Source organism: Cryptomeria japonica, unplaced genomic scaffold, assembly GCF_030272615.1.
Source record: "Cryptomeria japonica unplaced genomic scaffold, Sugi_1.0 HiC_scaffold_486, whole genome shotgun sequence".
Classification (NCBI taxonomy): Eukaryota; Viridiplantae; Streptophyta; class Pinopsida; order Cupressales; family Cupressaceae; genus Cryptomeria; species Cryptomeria japonica.
This window is the reverse complement of record NW_026729304.1, coordinates 53,575-79,479: the sequence shown is the minus strand read 5'-3', so window position 1 is coordinate 79,479 and position 25,905 is coordinate 53,575. Positions and strand designations below refer to the sequence as shown.

Here is a 25,905-nt window from a genome sequence, read left to right as displayed (position 1 = left end):
CTACACGTATGTATATTATATTAAAGCATTAATCCTAAAACCGAATTTTAACAATAGTATTATATCTTAAATCAAACTACAAACTTTCACCTGCCTTAGCCTGTAATTAGAATCGTTTTCTCCCTTACCATTCATCAACGAACAACGATAATTACTAACGGTAGCATTGCGGTGCAGACGGAAAATAATACAAATCAAAACAAATGCTAAAACTTATAATTCTTGTGAACAAGAACAAATCAAAATTGAAGGTAAAACGTATATATCTTGTGAAACGTATAATTCTTGTGAACAACAATCGAAAAAAAGACAAATGATATAAGGCATCAACCTGATTTCTCGTATTAACTGTTTGAGGTGCTGAGTATTTATCGTTTATTTTGTGGTGTCCCATGCTCTAAATCTTGCAGTTCCCATGCATTACTCAGCAACAGAAACTCATACACAGTCCTCGTGATAAATACTAGCTTTATCCCACGACTAACAAGTCTATAAATTTAGCGCACAATTCTAAATTGCATATCAAAGAAAGAAGAGAATCCATATGGCCAAGGCAATGGAAACGCTTTTGGCAGTGGTGTTGTTGCTGTTTTGTGGTGAGTGGCAGGTGGTTCGTGGAGAATTCGATTACAGAGATGCTCTATCTAAGTCTATCCTCTTTCTAGAGGCCCAACGATCCGGTAAACTCCCACAATCCCAGCGAGTAAAGTGGAGAGGAGATTCTGGCCTCACAGATGGGAAGTTGCAAAACGTAAGTAGAAGCAGAAATAAATCCCTATTCAATTTATTTAGAAATAAAAATAGAAGTGGATCATACTATCATTCCAAATTGACTCCATACAAAATTTTATGTGCAACTCAACTGCAGGTTGATTTAGCTGGGGGTTACTACGATGCAGGCGATAACGTGAAATATGGGCTTCCCATGGCATTCACTATCACCACACTCGCTTGGGGCACACTGGATTATGGGAAAGAGTTGAAAGCTGCAGGAGAGATTCAGAATGCAAGGGACGCTATTAGATGGGGAACTGACTACTTTCTCAAGGCTAGTGCAACTCCAAATGAATTATGGGTTCAGGTAAAGAAATCTAATCTAAAATATTCAGCATTCATTCTTCAAGATTATGAAAAACTGACGAGGTTGATCTTGATGCATGAAATAGGTGGGTGATCCCCAGGCAGACCATAATTGTTGGGAGCGTCCAGAAGATATGGACACTCCTCGATCTCTTTACAAGATTGATAAAGACACCCCTGGATCAGAAATTGCAGCAGAAACGGCCGCAGCCTTGGCTGCCTCCTCCATTGTTTTCAGATTCACAAACCCTCGTTACTCACACCTTCTCCTCCAACGTTCTCAATCGGTATGTTTGGGTGCTCAAGTAAAATAGAAAACATAGCTGTTAACTAACACAGCAAAATCAACAAGTTTCATCCATCCATTTTGAGAAAAACCTTATACATCCATCTTCTTTCTAACCGGCCATTCATGTTTCCCTTCAGCTCTTCAGCTTTGCCGATCGATACAAGGGCACCTACGGAGGAGAGTGTCCATTTTATTGCTCTGTTTCAGGCTACAATGTAAGAAGACTTTGGTTTTCTCTTAACATATGCACTTGTAACCAGAATTTGGTTTTCTTTTAACATATGCACTTGTAAATATGATCTCAGGACGAGCTTCTATGGGCTGCATCTTGGCTATACAGAGCTACCAAATCCTCATATTATTCCAACTATATTATCCAGCACGACGATGTAAAGGCATATGTTAATGAATTCAACTGGGACCTCAAATATGCTGGAGTTCAAGTGCTTCTAACAGACGTAAGCGTAGACTGATTGGTGCAATTTTTTAAATAAAATGTAATATAAACATACTCTAGCTTAAAGCTAACTTATGCACTTCACCAACCAGTTATATTTCCAAGGGGAAGCTCAATTCTCAGCCTATAGAAGTAATGCAGAACGCTTTGTTTGTTCACTTCTTCCAGGCAGTCCCATTCGTTCTGTTAAAACCACCCCAGGTGAACTCTCTATCTCTTCACCAGTACCACTAACAATCATTCCTTTTTCTAGTCACAACCATATAAATCCTCTGTTACTACTCCTTTTCTAATCATAGCCCTCAAAATTCTCTTAGTGATATCTGTAATACAATTCTTTTGTTACAGGAGGTTTGTTGTATGTTAGAGATGGCGCCAACACTCAATATGTTACCAGTGCTGCTTTTTTGATGGCAAGATACAGTGATTTACTATCAGCTAAGAAGGGAACATTGTCATGCGGCAACACTCTCTTTAAACCCAACGACGTTATGGGCTTCGCAAAGCTACAAGTAAGCACACTACATTATCTGTTTTTGTATTTTGGAGCATACAATATAACGAATCCTAATCATATCCTTTGCAGATTGATTATTTATTAGGAAGGAATCCTCTGGGCATTTCATATATGGTAGGATACGGTTCCAAATATCCAAGGCAACCACATCACAGAGGAGCATCTGTAGTTTCCATTCATCAACAACCAAGGAAGATCAAATGCATTGAAGGTTTTATGAACTGGTTTCACAAAGATTCTTCCAATCCAAACACACTAATTGGGGCAATAGTGGGGGGCCCAGATAAATATGATCGTTTTGTAGACCTCAGGACCAAATCTAGCATGCTTGAACCTACAACATACATAAATTCTCCTCTTGTGGGTGTTCTTGCAAAATTGTACAGAATGACATGCAAAACTAACAGGCAGTGTTGATTTTCTTGGACATCAAAGAACTAGGAAAAATCTTTCCATCAATCATTGGAAATGACAGATTATGTTGCACTAGAGTATTTACAATTGTGGGAGGCTATATGAGAAAAGGCCCCCAAGATGAATCATGTCATTATTAACACAATAAAAATTATTATTTTCAAGTTACAGCTTTTATGTTGGTTCTAAAGTAAAAAATATATAAATCTATTTATGTTAGAATTAGAATTGAATATTATTAATAGTTTATGTTTTAATATAATAAAAAGGTGATATTATTAATTTTTTTGTTATGCTGATAGGTATTATACAATTTCATTAGGGGTAGTTAGAATTTGTATACATACAAATTTCTCCTTAAATCACATGGATGAACAATAATCATGGTCATTATTACTTGATTATGAAACTAGTTTACTTTTTAATATTGTTACAATTATTAATATGAAATTTAATATTGTTAAAATTGTTAATTTTAAATGTGTAATGTGCTCAAAGGTGTGATATGATTATATTAAGGATGGTGATAACTTGTGCACATACAAACTTCTTCTTAAATTACATTCATCAACAATAACCATTGTCATCAATTAATTATAATACTTTCACCCTCTAAAAAATGGAAATCCCCCATCCCATGTCTTCATTATTATACATGAGCCAAATTTATTTGTTGGATTGTACATTGTCTCTCACATTATTATACATCAACCAATTTATTTGTTGCATTGTACATTGTCTCTCGCACTTTTTTATCACAAATTCATAGGTGCTCAATGAAGCAATGCCTATTTACTCTAAAGCATATTTTCTAAACAATTTAATTCACTCATCTCACTATTTCTTTTAAATACAAGTAATAATAACTCAATGTGACAATAATTCTCGCAACAATAATATATTAATGAATAAAAACTCAATCGCCAATAAGTTGAAAACAGCAATTATGCTTTTACCATGAGCCCAAGTACCTTGGAAAGAAATAATAAAGCAATAAATAAAATGCATCATTCACATTATAGCCATCAACAAATGGCTGAAGAGAGAAACCCTTCACGCCGATGTGCAATTGGTTATGTAGCTTTTGAATACCACATTATTTTATTTTTCTAAAGAAAATATGATGTTTTATTTTCATTTTATATTTTCTTCCCCTACAAGTTCCCATTCATTCACCTGGTAATATATTGATTTACTTCTTATGATTTTGATTTTTTTTTAAATAATTGTTTACAATTTTATATTTATAGGTAATTCTTTTATTGACAAGTTGTGGAATGAGGGCCCACTCATATAAAAAATGGCATATAAAATAGAGAGTGAAATCTAATTGAAAAATGAGGAGAAAAGAAGAGGAAGAAGACAGAGGAAGTTGACAAAGTTTAAGTTTGCTAAAACATATTAACAAACCATCCTTCCAAAATTTGACTAAAAGTAACTTTGCTTTAATGTCAAAGGACAAAAAGACTTCACTATTTTTCTTTAATTTTCTCTTGGTAAGGAGTGCTTGAGAGATCCACTAAGAGGTCTTTAAAATAGAGGCTTGGGATTCCATTTTATATTTTTAAACCCTGGATTTCATACTTGGTCACTTATCAAGTTTACCAATGTTTAATCAAAATCGTACTCTTAGTCTAGCGTGATATTCATGATGTTAGGGCAAATAAATTCATCTTAATGGTCCAAAAATTCATTCAGAAAACAAATGCGCTACTTACATGAAACATGAAGGAGATCCTCATCTTCAAAAGGATGGAATTTTTCCTATTGAGAAATTTCCTTACTTTTAGAGGTTTGATGATTGCACTGGAAAGTCACCAAACAACACAATTCTACAACACAAGAGAGAACTATATTCATAGAAATAACCCCAACAACCATAGTAATAAAGGAATTTTGCAAGGAATAATTTAATAAAATCCAATTGTTTTGTCAAAATAAGTCAGGATTAGAGCTACCATTTTTGTAAATCCCTTTCTGGAGGTTACCAATATAAAGATTTGATATATATTTTGTATTGCAGCCCATAATTTTGAGCCCCATTTATTAAATCTAAAACAACACTCTGAAAGACCATAACGACTAGTATGCTGAAACCATGCACCATATAAAATTTAATTCCAACCATGTGTGATAAGGGCTCAAAGAAGTTAGCCATCATGCATTTTCTTGAATATATTTTTGCCCTATTAAGAGATCCCTCTTTAATTTCTATAAAAAATAATACACTTTATTGAGAAGGGTCTAAATGAGCATGTATAATTCCTCATAATTAAAAGAATATTTTAAAAGTGTAGCCAAATTGAGATATTCTCGATCCTATGTTGACGCAGTTGATGTAGAACCAAGTGATGACGTGAATAAAAGAGTTCTGAAATTTGGGATGCCTCTGAAGAAGGAATCTGCTCAAAGAACAAACTTGGTTCATTGTCAAAGATCTTACAGTTGTTTGATTCAAGACCTATTTTCATAGTATTATATAGACTAACATAATGGGGCTTCTTCAAAAGAAAAATTTAGGGAAAATACATCTATCCATCCCTTACCTTTAAACAAGTCATGCTTTTTCACAACCCTTTCAATATCATGATCAGTAGATACGAACCCGTACCTGACATATAGAACACAAATGGAACAGAGATCCATAATTCTGAAGCAAATCAAATGCATTAGATAGGAATACAAAAACAACCTAAGAAGGAAAAAAAAATTGAGGAGCCTTCAGGTTAAGAACCTCTTCGCCCACTATAATAATGATCGCCCGCTAGATTGTCGCACAATCCCACTTGAAGATGTACTTCATATGCTTCGTTGTGTAGGACACATATGTTGGAAACTCACAGTTAGTAAATGTAACTCAAATGCATCAGTTCAAAGGATTATACTCTATTATTTCAACCACTAGTAGACAGAGAGAACAAAGAGAAAAAAATGATGAAACAAAATGTTCATTTTTCCCTCCTAAATCCATCTCCTCAAATGCCACCCAAATCTACGGAAACAGTAAGCTCAAAATAGAAATGTAATCATACAAGTGAGGTATTTGAAGTAGATTGAAGTAATTATTTTCTTACTTTCTTAACCTTTCCAGTGTCTAATCAAAACCTATTGCACATCAAAAAATCATTTCTATTTTCATGAGATGCGCTAGAAAAGTACCATGATTTCCTAAGGAAAAGCCACTTGACACTCAAATCAGAAAAAAGGAATTATAATCGACCTTAAATGGTGTTACTAATATATACATACATACATACATACATATATCTGTGTGTGTGTTTGTGTGTACGTGCGTGCACGCATGTACATACATACATATATATATATATATATATATATATAAATATATATATATATATGTATGTATACATATACATATATACATATATATACATATATGTATGTATATAATCACTGTATAATAAAACAAATAATTAATTTCTTTAAAGTTTCATCCAATTTGTCATCCCATTATGGAGGCGAGATGTGGGCATATAAGGAAAGAAAGTAGACAAATGGTCCATTCAAGTTAAGCTAGGAGGTCAAATGACAAATGTACTTTCAAGTCCTTGAACTTAATGGATAGGCTCAAGGAACCTTATATGATCTCTCATGGGCTTCATAGCATGGATGAGTCATTGGGTAAATCCTCAAAGAAAACTCACATGTATTTATAATTATTAGGATTATGATTAGAATTGTCTTTATAACTTGTTGGACTGTATGTGTATCTTTTGATAACAAATTTGATTGCAAGTTATAAATCAAGACACTAAGTTGACAAATCTCTATTTCCAACACAATCCCAACACTTGTTCAGAATTTTAGGGACAATCAAATAGAGTCCTAATAGAAATTAGTGATTCTCATGATAGAAACAAAATAGTGGAAGATGACCAAAAAGAGGGCACAATAAAGTAGGTCAACCTTTGGAGACTCAATGTTTAACCAATTTCATTTGGATTGACCTGAAAACTCTTTCACAAAAGGATGCTTTTCCATAATTTCCAAGATAATAATCCTAGAGTCAAGTTTCCAAGACATATCTTAGATACAATCATCATAGATCTTAAAATCAAGAGGCTCAAAAGGAAAGGTGACCTTAATATCCCTAAGAGATAAAAGGTAGGGTTGATTTCCAGTTCTAATGAAGGGTAGGAAAAGTGAGAGAAAGAGGAATGTTCTCCCCATACATATAAGGAGGACACACAACCTCAACTTTATAATTTAACCATATGTCTAATGTGGGCTATTTTACCAATTTGGGATTCTAAAAAACACTATATATCTAATAAGGCTTCGAAACATTTTTTTGGTGTTGTGTATCAATATAGATGTAAAGGCTCCTTTATCAAAAGGGAGACTCTAGAGAGGTAGCTTGAGCTAAGGGTAGAAACATAGAACTAGAGTCCTTGTATTTTTGTTAGGGGGAACACAAATATTTAGATCGACCTCTCTGTGATCATTCCAATCTAACCATATTATTCTATAAAAATGGAAAATGCACGACAAGATTGTTTCCCGCAAGGAATTAGTAATTGTGTCAAGTAATAATTCATCAAAGATGCAACTATTGTGGACAACAGATAATGAGTCCACAATCATTTCCATGTGATTTCACTGCCTTAAATTCAACTCATTTCACTCTTACCCTTACGTTATTTACTCCTTAACACCCTATTGATTTTTTATTTTTTTAGGTCTTTCCCTACATAACAAATCCATTATTTCAATGACTGAAATTTCCTACATTAGCCACTGTTGACCACCCTATACAAAACACCTTTTCCATCTCAATGTCATTTTCCCTAATTCATTTTTCATTTATAATATTGCACTCGTCATTGACCAGCTTACACTTGGCAATGCATATTAAAAATTGATTTTTTTTTTTGGATTGGCTAGAACCTTTGAATATATCTCTAATATTAGAAAGCCACATAAGTCAAGCACATGTATAGTCAAACTAAGACAATAATGAGAGACAAAAAATATGTAAATAAATAGCTTAATGCATTAACTCAATGAAATATTTAACTTAATAAGATATAAATTTATATTGAAATATTTTTTTGTCATCTACAATAGAAAGTTTTCTATCTAGGATAGAGACATGTGATGACCATACAAGATAGCACACAGGAACAAATCATATAAAAAGTACATAGTATTCACAAGTAAGGTTATCTAGAAAAAATATCTGCACTAACACCCTCCATGCACAACTACGTGGATACAAAGAGATTAGGGTCTTGAAAAGTACAAAGAAACCCTAACAAAGTTGTTAAAGAGAAAACACCTAGTGGGAAAGACTTCCCATTGATGTGGAAAGAGGATGGAAGTAGATTAACTCCATAATATGTTAATGAAGAAGTCTTGAATATTCATGCCTACCTTGATGTTGATCTTGAGTTATGACTAAAACTGATATATAGTAACAAGTACCACAAAGATTCAAGCACACTAACCATAATGAATGACCCTCAAACTAACATGTGACATGATGTAAATGAAATGACATATTCAAGATCATTAACCAAATGCTCTAAATATGAGATGTTATCTCAAATGTACTAAAATGTGTGATGTTATGAGTATGATGTGCTCAAGAAAAACTAAACAATCTAGATACAATTCATGCAAGTTGTCATCAAGAAGAAGATGATATGCAATTAAACTTTTTATGCATGAATCTTCTCTAGGATGGAACATTATTGAAGTTCAATTATTACAATACCCTCGAACCAGGCTTGACTTAGTACTTTATCATATTCATTTCTCAATTATTACAATACCCTCGAACCAGGCTTGACTTAGTACTTTATCATATTCATTTCCTCGATTAGCACTAACAATTTTTAAAATAATCTCTATAGTCAAATGGGATAAATGAAGCATGCAAAAAACAAGTAGAACATACAATTACCAAGAATGAAAAGAAGCTTATAGTATGCAAAAACAAAATCCTTCTGGTCTTTACAACACGTATAGGAAACTAATCTAAACAATACATATGGGCTGCATAAGAATAAAAGGGCTTGTAGCACAACTAGCATCTCCAATTACTTGCATGATGGTTTTCGTGTCCTCTTCCTAAACCAATCATGACAGCTATATGAATTGGAACCTCAATACAATTTAACCCAAAATGCTTGATCTATGATATATCATAGCTCCAAATAAGAAATCATACAAGATAGAAGGAACACACATCTACCTTCCAATGTTTAATTTCACAGCTTACTAGATACCTCATAACAAGGTTAAAATAGGTGCAAACACCTCTAAAATTAGTTTATGGCAATAACATGTTATTGGGAAAAACTAATTTAGAGGTGTTTGCACATATTTCAACAAGTTATTGGACTAAACTACTTTTTATGATGTTTGAACCTATTTCGACCTTCTTTTCTACTATCTAGTAAGCTATGAAATTAAACATTGGAAGGTAGATGTGGTTTCCATATCTTTATAAACTCCTCCATCTTGATAATGGATGATGGAGTATAATCTAAAATGTTGATGTGAAAAATATCTCACACAATTGAAATATAAATTGTGATATATAGTGAGATCACTCTTAGAAACAACAAACTAGTGCACGGTTCTCTTTCAATTAATCCCCCATGGTGTGTTCAACAATTTGTATCAAAGCAAAAATTGGAGAGCGATGCGGGACCGGGAGAAGGGAGAGACTTTGAATTTGAAATTAGGACTAGGCGGGAAACCCTGCAATGGACAAGCAAACCAGGGGGAGGGCGGAAAGGATGGATCTCAGGACTGCCTGATTCCTCTAAGCCAAATGGAAAGGACCTAGTGGATGGGAACCCAAAAGCTGGTGACAAGCCTCTCGATCCTGATGGGGGGGATGGAGCATCATGTGCTAGACACAGCCCAAGGAAGGGACCTATTTGTAGGGACAACGGTTGGTCGTAGACGTCTCTATTCGGTGTCAAACCGAGTGGAAAGTCCTCGCTACTCCTAGTTCATAATATCTGAGAACCAGAAAAGGGTAGATCTTCTATTGCAGTTCCAGACCCAGTAATTGAGCATAACATTAGCCTTATGGCAATGACTTGGGTTGGAAAAATTTTGTGCCCGACGCTGAATATTGATGTTGTTGGGACATTTGTGAAACATAAATGGACGCATAAAGGTCAAGTGGAGATAACGGCTATATCCAAAGGTGCGTTATTGATGCCATTTTCATGTGAAGAAGACATGTTGAGGGTGCTTTGTGATGGTCCTTGCTTGATTGGAAAATCTACGCTTGCACAAAATGGTTGCCTAAGATGGACCTAAATGAGTTATTTTTTGTACAAGCTCCTGTTTGGGTCAGATTGTCGAGCCTTCCTCTAGAGTTATGCGTTGAGGATGTTTCAAAGGAATCGCTAGTTCCTTTTGGGAACTCTTATCTATGGATCCTATCACAATAGCTAGAAGAATACTTACCTTTGCAAGGATTTGTATGGGAGTTATGCAAGGCACGAATATGCCATTATCTATCAAGATTAACTCTAGATTGGGGAAGTGGATCCAACCTATAGAATATGAAAGTGTCCCTTTTGCATGTTTTCACTGCAAAAAATCGAGGCATAATTCTAGAAAATGTCCTCTACAGGTCGTCAAATAGAAAGAGAAGAAAGATAAGACAATGCAATGGAGAGCCAAAAAACCTTCTAAGCAACCGAAGATTGCTGAAAAAGAAAAAAATGGCAGAAGAACCCCAAAGTGTTAGCATCCCTGATACCTTCGAGCAACATGGGAAAACTAACATGGAAAAACCCAAAAACCAGATGGTTGAAGAAGGGAAAGAGGATCAAACAGGAAAATACGAGAGAGAACGGCAAAACACCAATCAGGAGGAACAATGAAGTGATACTCTGCAAGATGGAGAAATACAGGTGGTGTTGCAGACCAAGGAGGAAGCGGATTTGAATTGAATTGTGGAAAACACTAACAGAGATGGCCCTAGATCCGACTATGAGGAAGCCTAGAGGTTTTTGATCCTTGGAGGGATCTTGTGTGATAAAATTTAATTCAAACCATGTGTGATAAGGGCTCAAAGAAGTCAGTCATCATACATTTTCTTGAATATATTTTTTCCCTATTAAGAGATCCCTCTTGAATTTATATAAAAAATAATACATTTTATTGAGAAGGGTCTAAATGAGCATGTAGAATTCCTCATAATTAAAAGAATATTTTAAAAGTGTAGCCAGATTGAGATATTCTCAATCCTTTGTTGACGCAGTTGATGTAGAACCAGGTGATGCAGTGAATAAAAGAGTTTTGAAATTTGTGATGCCTCTGAAAAAGAAATCTGCTTAAAGAACAAACCTAGTTCATCGTCAAAGATCTTACAGTTGTTTGATTCAAAACCTATTTCCATAGTATTATATACACCAACATAATGGGGCTTCCTCTTCAAACATTTCTTAGGGAAAATTCATCTATCCATCCCTTACCATTAAACAAGTCATGCTTTTTCACAACCCTTTAATTATCATGATCAATAGATATGAACCCGACCATGACATATAGAACACAAATGGAACAAAGATCCATAATTCTGAAGAAAATCAAATGGATTAGATAGGAATACAAAAACAACCTGAGAAGGAAAAAAAGTTGAGGAACCTTTAGATTAAGAACCTCTTCGCCCACTATAATAATGATCGCCCTCTAGATTGTCGCACAATCCCACTTGAAGATGTACTTCATATGCTTCATTGTGTGGGACACATGAGTTGGAAACTCACAGTCAGTAAATGTAATTGAAATGCATTATTTCAAATGCTTATACTCTATTATTTCAACCAGTAGTAGACAAAGAGAACAAAGAGAAAAAAATGATGAAACAAAATGTTCATTTTTCCCTCCTAAATCCATCTCCTCAAATGCCACCCAAATCTACGGAAACAGTAAGCTCAAAATAGAAATGTAATCATACAAGTGAGGGATTTGAAGTAGATTGAAGTAATTATTTTCTTACTTTCTTAACCTTGCCAGTATCTGATCAAAACCTATTGCACATCGAAAAATCATTTCCATTTTTATGAGATGCGCTAGGAATGTACCACGATTTCCTAAGGAAAAGCAACTTGACAGTCAAATCAGAAACAAGGAATTATAATCGGCCTTAAATGGTGTTACCAATATATATTTCCCACACTACTTGGTAATCTTGCACAAATGTTGGAAAGATGCCACCTCAGTCATGTTGAAGAACACTTTTCCTATGATGTGAGAAGAATGACAGTCTTTTAAATCTTCACTACCATGCTTCATCTGAATGTGTTGTGTCTTATGTCCGTTAAATATGATGCATGCGTCAGTTCACCTGAAATAATCAGAACAAAATAAGGCTAATTAAATGGTTGTGACATGGCTAAGGGTGTCAATTCTTCATCCACGAGGATTTCTTCATAAATTAACAAAATTTCGCCCAAATTTAGCCAACATCCTTTATCGGCTAGGAAATCTTCTAATCCATTGGAAGATCCAAGTTTCCATCCAACCATCCTTATGATTGAAGGTTTTTGTCCTCACTGATGAGATAATGTAAAGCATTAGACAAATTCATCAAATCAATCATGCCTTTCTTCTTCCATCCAGTCTCCCTATAAAGAACTCCAAGAAGCATCTAGAACATTAGGTCGTCTTAGCTGATTAAAATGTTAATTATACTTTGGAGAACTTTATTATAATAAAGTGATATATATATATATATATAATTTAATTAAAATAATTACATTAAATCATCATTTAAATATTTTTAATAATTTTTACCACTTAATAAACGTAAATTTAATAATAAATGTCACGTAAAAATTGGGAACATTACACTTTTTTGTTTTCAATTGATTTTTCTTGATGATTCATATTGTCCTGCAAATATTTTTGAGTGATACTCAACTACTAATTTCTTTGTTACTACTACTTCTAACTTTCTTAGAGGCTTTTTTAGGACGAACCAATTCACTATTCAACTTTCACTATGATCCTTTGATATCATCACAAGTTGTGAAACTTGAACCAAGATATGTCTCTAAATTTCTTTCAAGAAGTGGGTTATCTCAATGGGAAAACCTTTTATCATCTATTTTGAAAATTAGCTTATCTCCAACCCAATGGAGAAATAGAAATAATGCAGGTATTATAAACTAGAAATAAGTTTCCTATTTAGACCATTCATATCAGTCTAATTCTAAATAATTGTCTTCTAAATTTACTTCATTTTTTATTCCCAGTTAGTGTCAACGTGTAATGTTCCCTTTTGGGATGATCCTAAATCTTTCCCTAAAATCAAATGTTCAATTAAAAATAAGAAATATAGAATATTAATTATAAATTTCCTTTCCAATGTAAACTTTGGTACTAACCCTACAAATATAGAATATAGAACTCCATTTCCCATAATCAACCATAATAGGGGTTGGAGAAGAAGCACGATAAGACACCTGGAACAGTCACCATAACTAAGCCCAAGAGTGTGGAGCATCTAACGAGGAAAACTTGATACCTTGGCCCCAAGTGGCAGGAATGCTTCTCCATCCAACATGAGGTAAGCTACTTAAAAGGAGGACTTGTATCAACTCTCCAAACTGTGGTTGCACAATAGGGTTCCTGGAATGTTCGCCATAATTAAGACCAATGGCATGTAGCTCTATTCTTGGGTGTGAGAAAGTTACAATCACATGGGGAGCGGGGGGGGGGGGTGGTGGGCAACATTTTCTTGTTCAATGCACCTTGTATGTCTTATTAAAAAAGAATACACAAGTGTGAGACATCTATGATAGGAGAGGAATCATAGTATTCTTCATAATTATGAAAGGTAGTGATGATGACCTCTTGTCCTAGTTTATGAATAGCATGAAAAGTGGGAGATTTATGGTGGGTGGTATCAATTTAGAGGTTTCAGAAGAGATTATTGTCCGAGTGATTGCGTTGAAGTGTGATGGAAAAAAAGTCTCTCGAATAAGTAAACAAATTCTTATGAGGAGTGCATTTCAATGTTTCTAGAGAATGGTGAGGGACTAAAGAGACACTAGAATCGATTTAGAAAAGAAAACATTTCATTATTGTGAGGATCCATTACCTACCATTTGATAAAGTACTTCATATTGGAGGGACAATTTGTAACAATCCACAGGTACAATTTCCCCATTCTTAATCACTTAAGACATAATAAGCTTGTTAGTTATCCATTATTTTTATTTTCTTCCCTGGACAAGTGTTCTTTTTAAGATTTTTACCCGCCCTTATATAAGGGCTTCATTTATACCATTTACAATTACTGCTTGGATAAAACCCCACTCTCAACCCCACTGCACCGTATAATTCTCCTAATGATCATGACCAGAAGCCTCCTCATCCTAGTAGTTCCAAAAGGAAATTTTCCTCTAAAGATGAAAGACGCATCTCTCTCCCACGCCATTTTATTTGGATGTCTAATGGTTTGGGGTCATTCCTTACTTAATCTAATAAAAAACAACTAGAAACCATAGAAGATTGAGGAAACCAACATGCGAGCACTAGAGAAACTAAGATTGATCTAACAATAGTAGGTCTTATATGGCCTACCACTCCTTATTGAGAAACTCTTGTTTTACTTCAAATGACTTTTCACTACGGAAGAGGCTTGAACCAGCCACTGCAAGCAAAGGAGGATACAAGTAGGGAGTGTCCTCTAAATGGCTTTTCTTTTTTTGAACTAGAGTGGTGAGAACTATGATGAGGCTAAAGACCAGCTTATTGCAACTTTCATTTCTCTTTTCTCTTATGCAACTCCTATTGAAAATATTGAATGATAATGACTATACTATTGACAAATACCTTACAATAAACAATTAAATTCAGATTTTATTTTTTAAAGTATAGTATAACATCATGTAAACCAAAAATATTTTTCCAATACTTGATACAAATATATAATACAATAATTACTTACTACACGTATGTATATTATATTAAAGCATTAATCCTAAAACCGAATTTTAACAATAGTATTATATCTTAAATCAAACTACAAACTTTCACCTGCCTTAGCCTGTAATTAGAATCGTTTTCTCCCTTACCATTCATCAACGAACAACGATAATTACTAACGGTAGCATTGCGGTGCAGACGGAAAATAATACAAATCAAAACAAATGCTAAAACTTATAATTCTTGTGAACAAGAACAAATCAAAATTGAAGGTAAAACGTATATATCTTGTGAAACGTATAATTCTTGTGAACAACAATCGAAAAAAAGACAAATGATATAAGGCATCAACCTGATTTCTCGTATTAACTGTTTGAGGTGCTGAGTATTTATCGTTTATTTTGTGGTGTCCCATGCTCTAAATCTTGCAGTTCCCATGCATTACTCAGCAACAGAAACTCATACACAGTCCTCGTGATAAATACTAGCTTTATCCCACGACTAACAAGTCTATAAATTTAGCGCACAATTCTAAATTGCATATCAAAGAAAGAAGAGAATCCATATGGCCAAGGCAATGGAAACGCTTTTGGCAGTGGTGTTGTTGCTGTTTTGTGGTGAGTGGCAGGTGGTTCGTGGAGAATTCGATTACAGAGATGCTCTATCTAAGTCTATCCTCTTTCTAGAGGCCCAACGATCCGGTAAACTCCCACAATCCCAGCGAGTAAAGTGGAGAGGAGATTCTGGCCTCACAGATGGGAAGTTGCAAAACGTAAGTAGAAGCAGAAATAAATCCCTATTCAATTTATTTAGAAATAAAAATAGAAGTGGATCATACTATCATTCCAAATTGACTCCATACAAAATTTTATGTGCAACTCAACTGCAGGTTGATTTAGCTGGGGGTTACTACGATGCAGGCGATAACGTGAAATATGGGCTTCCCATGGCATTCACTATCACCACACTCGCTTGGGGCACACTGGATTATGGGAAAGAGTTGAAAGCTGCAGGAGAGATTCAGAATGCAAGGGACGCTATTAGATGGGGAACTGACTACTTTCTCAAGGCTAGTGCAACTCCAAATGAATTATGGGTTCAGGTAAAGAAATCTAATCTAAAATATTCAGCATTCATTCTTCAAGATTATGAAAAACTGACGAGGTTGATCTTGATGCATGAAATAGGTGGGTGATCCCCAGGCAGACCATAATTGTTGGGAGCGTCCAGAAGATATGGACACTCCTCGATCTCTTTACAAGATTGATAAAGACACCCCTGGATCAGAAATTGCAGCAGAAACGGCCGCAGCCTTGGCTGCCTCCTCCATTGTTTTCAGATTCACAAACCCTCGTTACTCACACCTTCTCCTCCAACGTTCTCAATCGGTATGTTTGGGTGCTCAAGTAAAATAGAAAACATAGCTGTTAACTAACACAGCAAAATCAACAAGTTTCATCCATCCATTTTGAGAAAAACCTTATACATCCATCTTCTTTCTAACCGGCCATTCATGTTTCCCTTCAGCTCTTCAGCTTTGCCGATCGATACAAGGGCACCTACGGAGGAGAGTGTCCATTTTATTGCTCTGTTTCAGGCTACAATGTAAGAAGACTTTGGTTTTCTCTTAACATATGCACTTGTAACCAGAATTTGGTTTTCTTTTAACATATGCACTTGTAAATATGATCTCAGGACGAGCTTCTATGGGCTGCATCTTGGCTATACAGAGCTACCAAATCCTCATATTATTCCAACTATATTATCCAGCACGACGATGTAAAGGCATATGTTAATGAATTCAACTGGGACCTCAAATATGCTGGAGTTCAAGTGCTTCTAACAGACGTAAGCGTAGACTGATTGGTGCAATTTTTTAAATAAAATGTAATATAAACATACTCTAGCTTAAAGCTAACTTATGCACTTCACCAACCAGTTATATTTCCAAGGGGAAGCTCAATTCTCAGCCTATAGAAGTAATGCAGAACGCTTTGTTTGTTCACTTCTTCCAGGCAGTCCCATTCGTTCTGTTAAAACCACCCCAGGTGAACTCTCTATCTCTTCACCAGTACCACTAACAATCATTCCTTTTTCTAGTCACAACCATATAAATCCTCTGTTACTACTCCTTTTCTAATCATAGCCCTCAAAATTCTCTTAGTGATATCTGTAATACAATTCTTTTGTTACAGGAGGTTTGTTGTATGTTAGAGATGGCGCCAACACTCAATATGTTACCAGTGCTGCTTTTTTGATGGCAAGATACAGTGATTTACTATCAGCTAAGAAGCGAACATTGTCATGCGGCAACACTCTCTTTAAACCCAACGACGTTATGGGCTTCGCAAAGCTACAAGTAAGCACACTACATTATCTGTTTTTGTATTTTGGAGCATACAATATAACGAATCCTAATCATATCCTTTGCAGATTGATTATTTATTAGGAAGGAATCCTCTGGGCATTTCATATATGGTAGGATACGGTTCCAAATATCCAAGGCAACCACATCACAGAGGAGCATCTGTAGTTTCCATTCATCAACAACCAAGGAAGATCAAATGCATTGAAGGTTTTATGAACTGGTTTCACAAAGATTCTTCCAATCCAAACACACTAATTGGGGCAATAGTGGGGGGCCCAGATAAATATGATCGTTTTGTAGACCTCAGGACCAAATCTAGCATGCTTGAACCTACAACATACATAAATTCTCCTCTTGTGGGTGTTCTTGCAAAATTGTACAGAATGACATGCAAAACTAACAGGCAGTGTTGATTTTCTTGGACATCAAAGAACTAGGAAAAATCTTTCCATCAATCATTGGAAATGACAGATTATGTTGCACTAGAGTATTTACAATTGTGGGAGGCTATATGAGTAAAGGCCCCCAAGATGAATCATGTCATTATTAACACAATAAAAATTATTATTTTCAAGTTACAGCTTTTATGTTGGTTCTAAAGTAAAAAATATATAAATCTATTTATGTTAGAATTAGAATTGAATATTATTAATAGTTTATGTTTTAATATAATAAAAAGGTGATATTATTAATTTTTTTGTTATGCTGATAGGTATTATACAATTTCATTAGGGGTAGTTAGAATTTGTATACATACAAATTTCTCCTTAAATCACATGGATGAACAATAATCATGGTCATTATTACTTGATTATGAAACTAGTTTACTTTTTAATATTGTTACAATTATTAATATGAAATTTAATATTGTTAAAATTGTTAATTTGAAATGTGTAATGTGCTCAAAGGTGTGATATGATTATATTAAGGATGGTGATAACTTGTGCACATACAAACTTTTTCTTAAATTACATTCATCAACAATAACCATTGTCATCAATTAATTATAATACTTTCACCCTCTAAAAAATGGAAATCCCCCATCCCATGTCTTCATTATTATACATGAGCCAAATTTATTTGTTGGATTGTACATTGTCTCTCACATTATTATACATCAACCAATTTATTTGTTGCATTGTACATTGTCTCTCGCACTTTTTTATCACAAATTCATAGGTGCTCAATGAAGCAATGCCTATTTACTCTAAAGCATATTTTCTAAACAATTTAATTCACTCATCTCACTATTTCTTTTAAATACAAGTAATAATAACTCAATGTGACAATAATTCTCGCAACAATAATATATTAATGAATAAAAACTCAATCGCCAATAAGTTGAAAACAGCAATTATGCTTTTACCATGAGCCCAAGTACCTTGGAAAGAAATAATAAAGCAATAAATAAAATGCATCATTCACATTATAGCCATCAACAAATGGCTGAAGAGAGAAACCCTTCACGCCGATGTGCAATTGGTTATGTAGCTTTTGAATACCACATTATTTTATTTTTCTAAAGAAAATATGATGTTTTATTTTCATTTTATATTTTCTTCCCCTACAAGTTCCCATTCATTCACCTGGTAATATATTGATTTACTTCTTATGATTTTGATTTTTTTTTAAATAATTGTTTACAATTTTATATTTATAGGTAATTCTTTTATTGACAAGTTGTGGAATGAGGGCCCACTCATATAAAAAATGGCATATAAAATAGAGAGTGAAATCTAATTGAAAAATGAGGAGAAAAGAAGAGGAAGAAGACAGAGGAAGTTGACAAAGTTTAAGTTTGCTAAAACATATTAACAAACCATCCTTCCAAAATTTGACTAAAAGTAACTTTGCTTTAATGTCAAAGGACAAAAAGACTTCACTATTTTTCTTTAATTTTCTCTTGGTAAGGAGTGCTTGAGAGATCCACTAAGAGGTCTTTCAAATAGAGGCTTGGGATTCCATTTTATATTTTTAAACCCTGGATTTCATACTTGGTCACTTATCAAGTTTACCAATGTTTAATCAAAATCGTACTCTTAGTCTAGCGTGATATTCATGATGTTAGGGCAAATAAATTCATCTTAATGGTCCAAAAATTCATTCAGAAAACAAATGCGCTACTTACATGAAACATGAAGGAGATCCTCATCTTCAAAAGGATGGAATTTTTCCTATTGAGAAATTTCCTTACTTTTAGAGGTTTGATGATTGCACTGGAAAGTCACCAAACAACACAATTCTACAACACAAGAGAGAACTATATTCATAGAAATAACCCCAACAACCATAGTAATAAAGGAATTTTGCAAGGAATAATTTAATAAAATCCAATTGTTTTGTCAAAATAAGTCAGGATTAGAGCTACCATTTTTGTAAATCCCTTTCTGGAGGTTACCAATATAAAGATTTGATATATATTTTGTATTGCAGCCCATAATTTTGAGCCCCATTTATTAAATCTAAAACAACACTCTGAAAGACCATAACGACTAGTATGCTGAAACCATGCACCATATAAAATTTAATTCCAACCATGTGTGATAAGGGCTCAAAGAAGTTAGCCATCATGCATTTTCTTGAATATATTTTTGCCCTATTAAGAGATCCCTCTTTAATTTCTATAAAAAATAATACACTTTATTGAGAAGGGTCTAAATGAGCATGTATAATTCCTCATAATTAAAAGAATATTTTAAAAGTGTAGCCAAATTGAGATATTCTCGATCCTATGTTGACGCAGTTGATGTAGAACCAAGTGATGACGTGAATAAAAGAGTTCTGAAATTTGGGATGCCTCTGAAGAAGGAATCTGCTCAAAGAACAAACTTGGTTCATTGTCAAAGATCTTACAGTTGTTTGATTCAAGACCTATTTTCATAGTATTATATAGACTAACATAATGGGGCTTCTTCAAAAGAAAAATTTAGGGAAAATACATCTATCCATCCCTTACCTTTAAACAAGTCATGCTTTTTCACAACCCTTTCAATATCATGATCAGTAGATACGAACCCGTACCTGACATATAGAACACAAATGGAACAGAGATCCATAATTCTGAAGCAAATCAAATGCATTAGATAGGAAAACAAAAACAACCTAAGAAGGAAAAAAAAATTGAGGAGCGTTCAGGTTAAGAACCTCTTCGCCCACTATAATAATGATCGCCCGCTAGATTGTCGCACAATCCCACTTGAAGATGTACTTCATATGCTTCGTTGTGTAGGACACATATGTTGGAAACTCACAGTTAGTAAATGTAACTCAAATGCATCAGTTCAAAGGATTATACTCTATTATTTAAACCACTAGTAGACAGAGAGAACAAAGAGAAAAAAATGATGAAACAAAATGTTCATTTTTCCCTCCTAAATCCATCTCCTCAAATGCCACCCAAATCTACGGAAACAGTAAGCTCAAAATAGAAATGTAATCATACAAGTGAGGTATTTGAAGTAGATTGAAGTAATTATTTTCTTACTTTCTTAACCTTTCCAGTGTCTAATCAAAACCTATTGCACATCAAAAAATCATTTCTATTTTCATGAGATGCGCTAGAAAAGTACCATGATTTCCTAAGGAAAAGCCACTTGACACTCAAATCAGAAAAAAGGAATTATAATCGACCTTAAATGGTGTTACTAATATATACATACATACATACATACATATATCTGTGTGTGTGTTTGTGTGTACGTGCGTGCACGCATGTACATACATACATATATATATATATATATATATATATATATATAAATATATATATATATATATATATATATATATATATATATATATATATGTATGTATACATATACATATATACATATATATACATATATGTATGTATATAATCACTGTATAATAAAACAAATAATTAATTTCTTTAAAGTTTCATCCAATTTGTCATCCCATTATGGAGGCGAGATGTGGGCATATAAGGAAAGAAAGTAGACAAATGGTCCATTCAAGTTAAGCTAGGAGGTCAAATGACAAATGTACTTTCAAGTCCTTGAACTTAATGGATAGGCTCAAGGAACCTTATATGATCTCTCATGGGCTTCATAGCATGGATGAGTCATTGGGTAAATCCTCAAAGAAAACTCACATGTATTTATAATTATTAGGATTATGATTAGAATTGTCTTTATAACTTGTTGGACTGTATGTGTATCTTTTGATAACAAATTTGATTGCAAGTTATAAATCAAGACACTAAGTTGACAAATCTCTATTTCCAACACAATCCCAACACTTGTTCAGAATTTTAGGGACAATCAAATAGAGTCCTAATAGAAATTAGTGATTCTCATGATAGAAACAAAATAGTGGAAGATGACCAAAAAGAGGGCACAATAAAGTAGGTCAACCTTTGGAGACTCAATGTTTAACCAATTTCATTTGGATTGACCTGAAAACTCTTTCACAAAAGGATGCTTTTCCATAATTTCCAAGATAATAATCCTAGAGTCAAGTTTCCAAGACATATCTTAGATACAATCATCATAGATCTTAAAATCAAGAGGCTCAAAAGGAAAGGTGACCTTAATATCCCTAAGAGATAAAAGGTAGGGTTGATTTCCAGTTCTAATGAAGGGTAGGAAAAGTGAGAGAAAGAGGAATGTTCTCCCCATACATATAAGGAGGACACACAACCTCAACTTTATAATTTAACCATATGTCTAATGTGGGCTATTTTACCAATTTGGGATTCTAAAAAACACTATATATCTAATAAGGCTTCGAAACATTTTTTTGGTGTTGTGTATCAATATAGATGTAAAGGCTCCTTTATCAAAAGGGAGACTCTAGAGAGGTAGCTTGAGCTAAGGGTAGAAACATAGAACTAGAGTCCTTGTATTTTTGTTAGGGGGAACACAAATATTTAGATCGACCTCTCTGTGACCATTCCAATCTAACCATATTATTCTATAAAAATGGAAAATGCACGACAAGATTGTTTCCCGCAAGGAATTAGTAATTGTGTCAAGTAATAATTCATCAAAGATGCAACTATTGTGGACAACAGATAATGAGTCCACAATCATTTCCATGTGATTTCACTGCCTTAAATTCAACTCATTTCACTCTTACCCTTACGTTATTTACTCCTTAACACCCTATTGATTTTTTATTTTTTTAGGTCTTTCCCTACATAACAAATCCATTATTTCAATGACTGAAATTTCCTACATTAGCCACTGTTGACCACCCTATACAAAACACCTTTTCCATCTCAATGTCATTTTCCCTAATTCATTTTTCATTTATAATATTGCACTCGTCATTGACCAGCTTACACTTGGCAATGCATATTAAAAATTGATTTTTTTTTTTGGATTGGCTAGAACCTTTGAATATATCTCTAATATTAGAAAGCCACATAAGTCAAGCACATGTATAGTCAAACTAAGACAATAGTGAGAGACAAAAAATATGTAAATAAATAGCTTAATGCATTAACTCAATGAAATATTTAACTTAATAAGATATAAATTTATATTGAAATATTTTTTGTCATCTAGAATAGAAAGTTTTCTATCTAGGATAGAGACATGTGATGACCATACAAGATAGCACACAGGAACAAATCATATAAAAAGTACATAGTATTCACAAGTAAGGTTATCTAGAAAAAATATCTGCACTAACACCCTCCATGCACAACTACGTGGATACAAAGAGATTAGGGTCTTGAAAAGTACAAAGAAACCCTAACAAAGTTGTTAAAGAGAAAACACCTAGTGGGAAAGACTTCCCATTGATGTTGAAAGAGGATGGAAGTAGATTAACTCCATAATATGTTAATGAAGAAGTCTTGAATATTCATGCCTACCTTGATGTTGATCTTGAGTTATGACTAAAACTGATATATAGTAACAAGTACCACAAAGATTCAAGCACACTAACCATAATGAATGACCCTCAAACTAACATGTGACATGATGTAAATGAAATGACATATTCAAGATCATTAACCAAATGCTCTAAATATGAGATGTTATCTCAAATGTACTAAAATGTGTGATGTTATGAGTATGATGTGCTCAAGAAAAACTAAACAATCTAGATACAATTCATGCAAGTTGTCATCAAGAAGAAGATGATATGCAATTAAACTTTTTATGCATGAATCTTCTCTAGGATGGAACATTATTGAAGTTCAATTATTACAATACCCTCGAACCAGGCTTGACTTAGTACTTTATCATATTCATTTCTCAATTATTACAATACCCTCGAACCAGGCTTGACTTAGTACTTTATCATATTCATTTCCTCGATTAGCACTAACAATTTTTAAAATAATCTCTATAGTCAAATGGGATAAATGAAGCATGCAAAAAAAAAGTAGAACATACAATTACCAAGAATGAAAAGAAGCTTATAGTATGCAAAAACAAAATCCTTCTGGTCTTTACAACACGTATAGGAAACTAATCTAAACAATACATATGGGCTGCATAAGAATAAAAGGGCTTGTAGCACAACTAGCATCTCCAATTACTTGCATGATGGTTTTCGTGTCCTCTTCCTAAACCAATCATGACAGCTATATGAATTGGAACCTCAATACAATTTAACCCCAAATGCTTGATCTATGATATATCATAGCTCCAAATAAGAAATCATACAAGATAGAAGGAACACACATGTACCTTCCAATGTTTAATTTCACAGCTTACTAGATACCTCATAACAAGGTTAAAATAGGTGCAAACACCTCTAAAATTAGTTTATGGCAATAACATGTTATTGGGAAAAACTAATTTAGAGGTGTTTGCACATATTTCAACAAGTTATTGGACTAAACTACTTTTTATGATGTTTGAACCTATTTCGACCTTCTTTTCTACTATCTAGTAAGCTATGAAATTAAACATTGGAAGGTAGATGTGGTTTCCTTATCTTTATAAACTCCTCCATCTTGATAATGGATGATGGAGTATAATCTAAAATGTTGATGTGAAAAATATCTCACACAATTGAAATATAAATTGTGATATATAGTGAGATCACTCTTAGAAACAACAAACTAGTGCACGGTTCTCTTTCAATTAATCCCCCATGGTGTGTTCAACAATTTGTATCAAAGCAAAAATTGGAGAGCGATGCGGGACCGGGAGAAGGGAGAGACTTTGAATTTGAAATTAGGACTAGGCGGGAAACCCTGCAATGGACAAGCAAACCAAGGGGAGGGCGGAAAGGATGGATCTCAGGACTGCCTGATTCCTCTAAGCCAAATGGAAAGGACCTAGTGGATGGGAACCCAAAAGCTGGTGACAAGCCTCTCGATCCTGATGGGGGGGATGGAGCATCATGTGCTAGACACAGCCCAAGGAAGGGACCTATTTGTAGGGACAACGGTTGGTCGTAGACGTCTCTATTCGGTGTCAAACCGAGTGGAAAGTCCTCGCTACTCCCAGTTCATAATATCTCAGAACCAGAAAAGGGTAGATCTTCTATTGCAGTTCCAGACCCAGTAATTGAGCATAACATTAGCCTTATGGCAATGACTTGGGTTGGAAAAATTTTGTGCCCGACGCTGAATATTGATGTTGTTGGGACATTTGTGAAACATAAATGGACACATAAAGGTCAAGTGGAGATAACGGCTATATCCAAAGGTGCGTTATTGATGCCATTTTCATGTGAAGAAGACATGTTGAGGGTGCTTTGTGATGGTCCTTGCTTGATTGGAAAATCTACGCTTGCACAAAATGGTTGCCTAAGATGGACCTAAATGAGTTATTTTTTGTACAAGCTCCTGTTTGGGTCAGATTGTCGAGCCTTCCTCTAGAGTTATGCGTTGAGGATGTTTCAAAGGAATCGCTAGTTCCTTTTGGGAACTCTTATCTATGGATCCTATCACAATAGCTAGAAGAATACTTACCTTTGCAAGGATTTGTATGGGAGTTATGCAAGGCACGAATATGCCATTATCTATCAAGATTAACTCTAGATTGGGGAAGTGGATCCAACCTATAGAATATGAAAGTGTCCCTTTTGCATGTTTTCACTGCAAAAAATCGAGGCATAATTCTAGAAAATGTCCTCTACAGGTCGTCAAATAGAAAGAGAAGAAAGATAAGACAATGCAATGGAGAGCCAAAAAACCTTCTAAGCAACCGAAGATTGCTGAAAAAGAAAAAAATGGCAGAAGAACCCCAAAGTGTTAGCATCCCTGATACCTTCGAGCAACATGGGAAAACTAACATGGAAAAACCCAAAAACCAGATGGTTGAAGAAGGGAAAGAGGATCAAACAGGAAAATACGAGAGAGAACGGCAAAACACCAATCAGGAGGAACAATGAAGTGATACTCTGCAAGATGGAGAAATACAGGTGGTGTTGCAGACCAAGGAGGAAGCGGATTTGAATTGAATTGTGGAAAACACTAACAGAGATGGCCCTAGATCTGACTATGAGGAAGCCTAGAGGTTTTTGATCCTTGGAGGGATCTTGTGTGATAAAATTTAATTCAAACCATGTGTGATAAGGGCTCAAAGAAGTCAGTCATCATACATTTTCTTGAATATATTTTTGCCCTATTAAGAGATCCCTCTTGAATTTATATAAAAAATAATACATTTTATTGAGAAGGGTCTAAATGAGCATGTAGAATTCCTCATAATTAAAAGAATATTTTAAAAGTGTAGCCAGATTGAGATATTCTCAATCCTTTGTTGACGCAGTTGATGTAGAACCAGGTGATGCAGTGAATAAAAGAGTTTTGAAATTTGTGATGCCTCTGAAAAAGAAATCTGCTTAAAGAACAAACCTAGTTCATCGTCAAAGATCTTACAGTTGTTTGATTCAAAACCTATTTCCATAGTATTATATAC

At 34.3% G+C, this 25,905-nt stretch overlaps 2 protein-coding genes across 2 annotated transcripts; both read left to right on the top strand.

Annotated features, from left to right (window-relative positions):
* Window positions 1–544: 544 nt before the first annotated feature.
* Window positions 545–11,088, top strand: LOC131871927 (endoglucanase 16-like). The gene is made up of 11 exons (XM_059216020.1): window positions 545–751; window positions 869–1,081; window positions 1,167–1,367; window positions 1,507–1,584; window positions 1,675–1,827; window positions 1,919–2,027; window positions 2,175–2,338; window positions 2,413–2,723; window positions 9,327–9,682; window positions 9,788–9,943; window positions 11,012–11,088. The coding sequence occupies exons 1-11, from the start codon at window positions 545–547 to the stop codon at window positions 11,086–11,088; spliced, it is 2,025 nt and encodes a 674-aa protein (XP_059072003.1).
* A 4,165-nt stretch (window positions 11,089–15,253) lies between these two features.
* LOC131053160 (endoglucanase 16-like) lies at window positions 15,254–24,437 on the top strand. Its single transcript, XM_057987780.2, has 9 exons — window positions 15,254–15,460; window positions 15,578–15,790; window positions 15,876–16,076; window positions 16,216–16,293; window positions 16,384–16,536; window positions 16,628–16,736; window positions 16,884–17,047; window positions 17,122–17,432; window positions 24,071–24,437. The coding sequence occupies exons 1-9, from the start codon at window positions 15,254–15,256 to the stop codon at window positions 24,435–24,437; spliced, it is 1,803 nt and encodes a 600-aa protein (XP_057843763.2).
* The last annotated feature ends 1,468 nt before the right edge of the window (window positions 24,438–25,905 follow it).

Excerpts from the sequence above, each read along its gene's own strand:
- LOC131871927 (XM_059216020.1), top strand. The coding sequence starts at position 545 with ATGGCCAAGGCAATGGAAACGCTTTTGGCAGTGGTGTTGTTGCTGTTT. Across the intron at positions 2,339-2,412 it reads TGGGCTTCGCAAAGCTACAA|ATTGATTATTTATTAGGAAG; the intron begins GTAAGCACACTA and ends TATCCTTTGCAG. Across the intron at positions 9,683-9,787 it reads ACCTATTTGTAGGGACAACG|TTCCAGACCCAGTAATTGAG; the intron begins GTTGGTCGTAGA and ends CTTCTATTGCAG.
- LOC131053160 (XM_057987780.2), top strand. The coding sequence starts at position 15,254 with ATGGCCAAGGCAATGGAAACGCTTTTGGCAGTGGTGTTGTTGCTGTTT. Across the intron at positions 15,791-15,875 it reads CAAATGAATTATGGGTTCAG|GTGGGTGATCCCCAGGCAGA; the intron begins GTAAAGAAATCT and ends TGCATGAAATAG. Across the intron at positions 16,537-16,627 it reads TTCAAGTGCTTCTAACAGAC|TTATATTTCCAAGGGGAAGC; the intron begins GTAAGCGTAGAC and ends TTCACCAACCAG.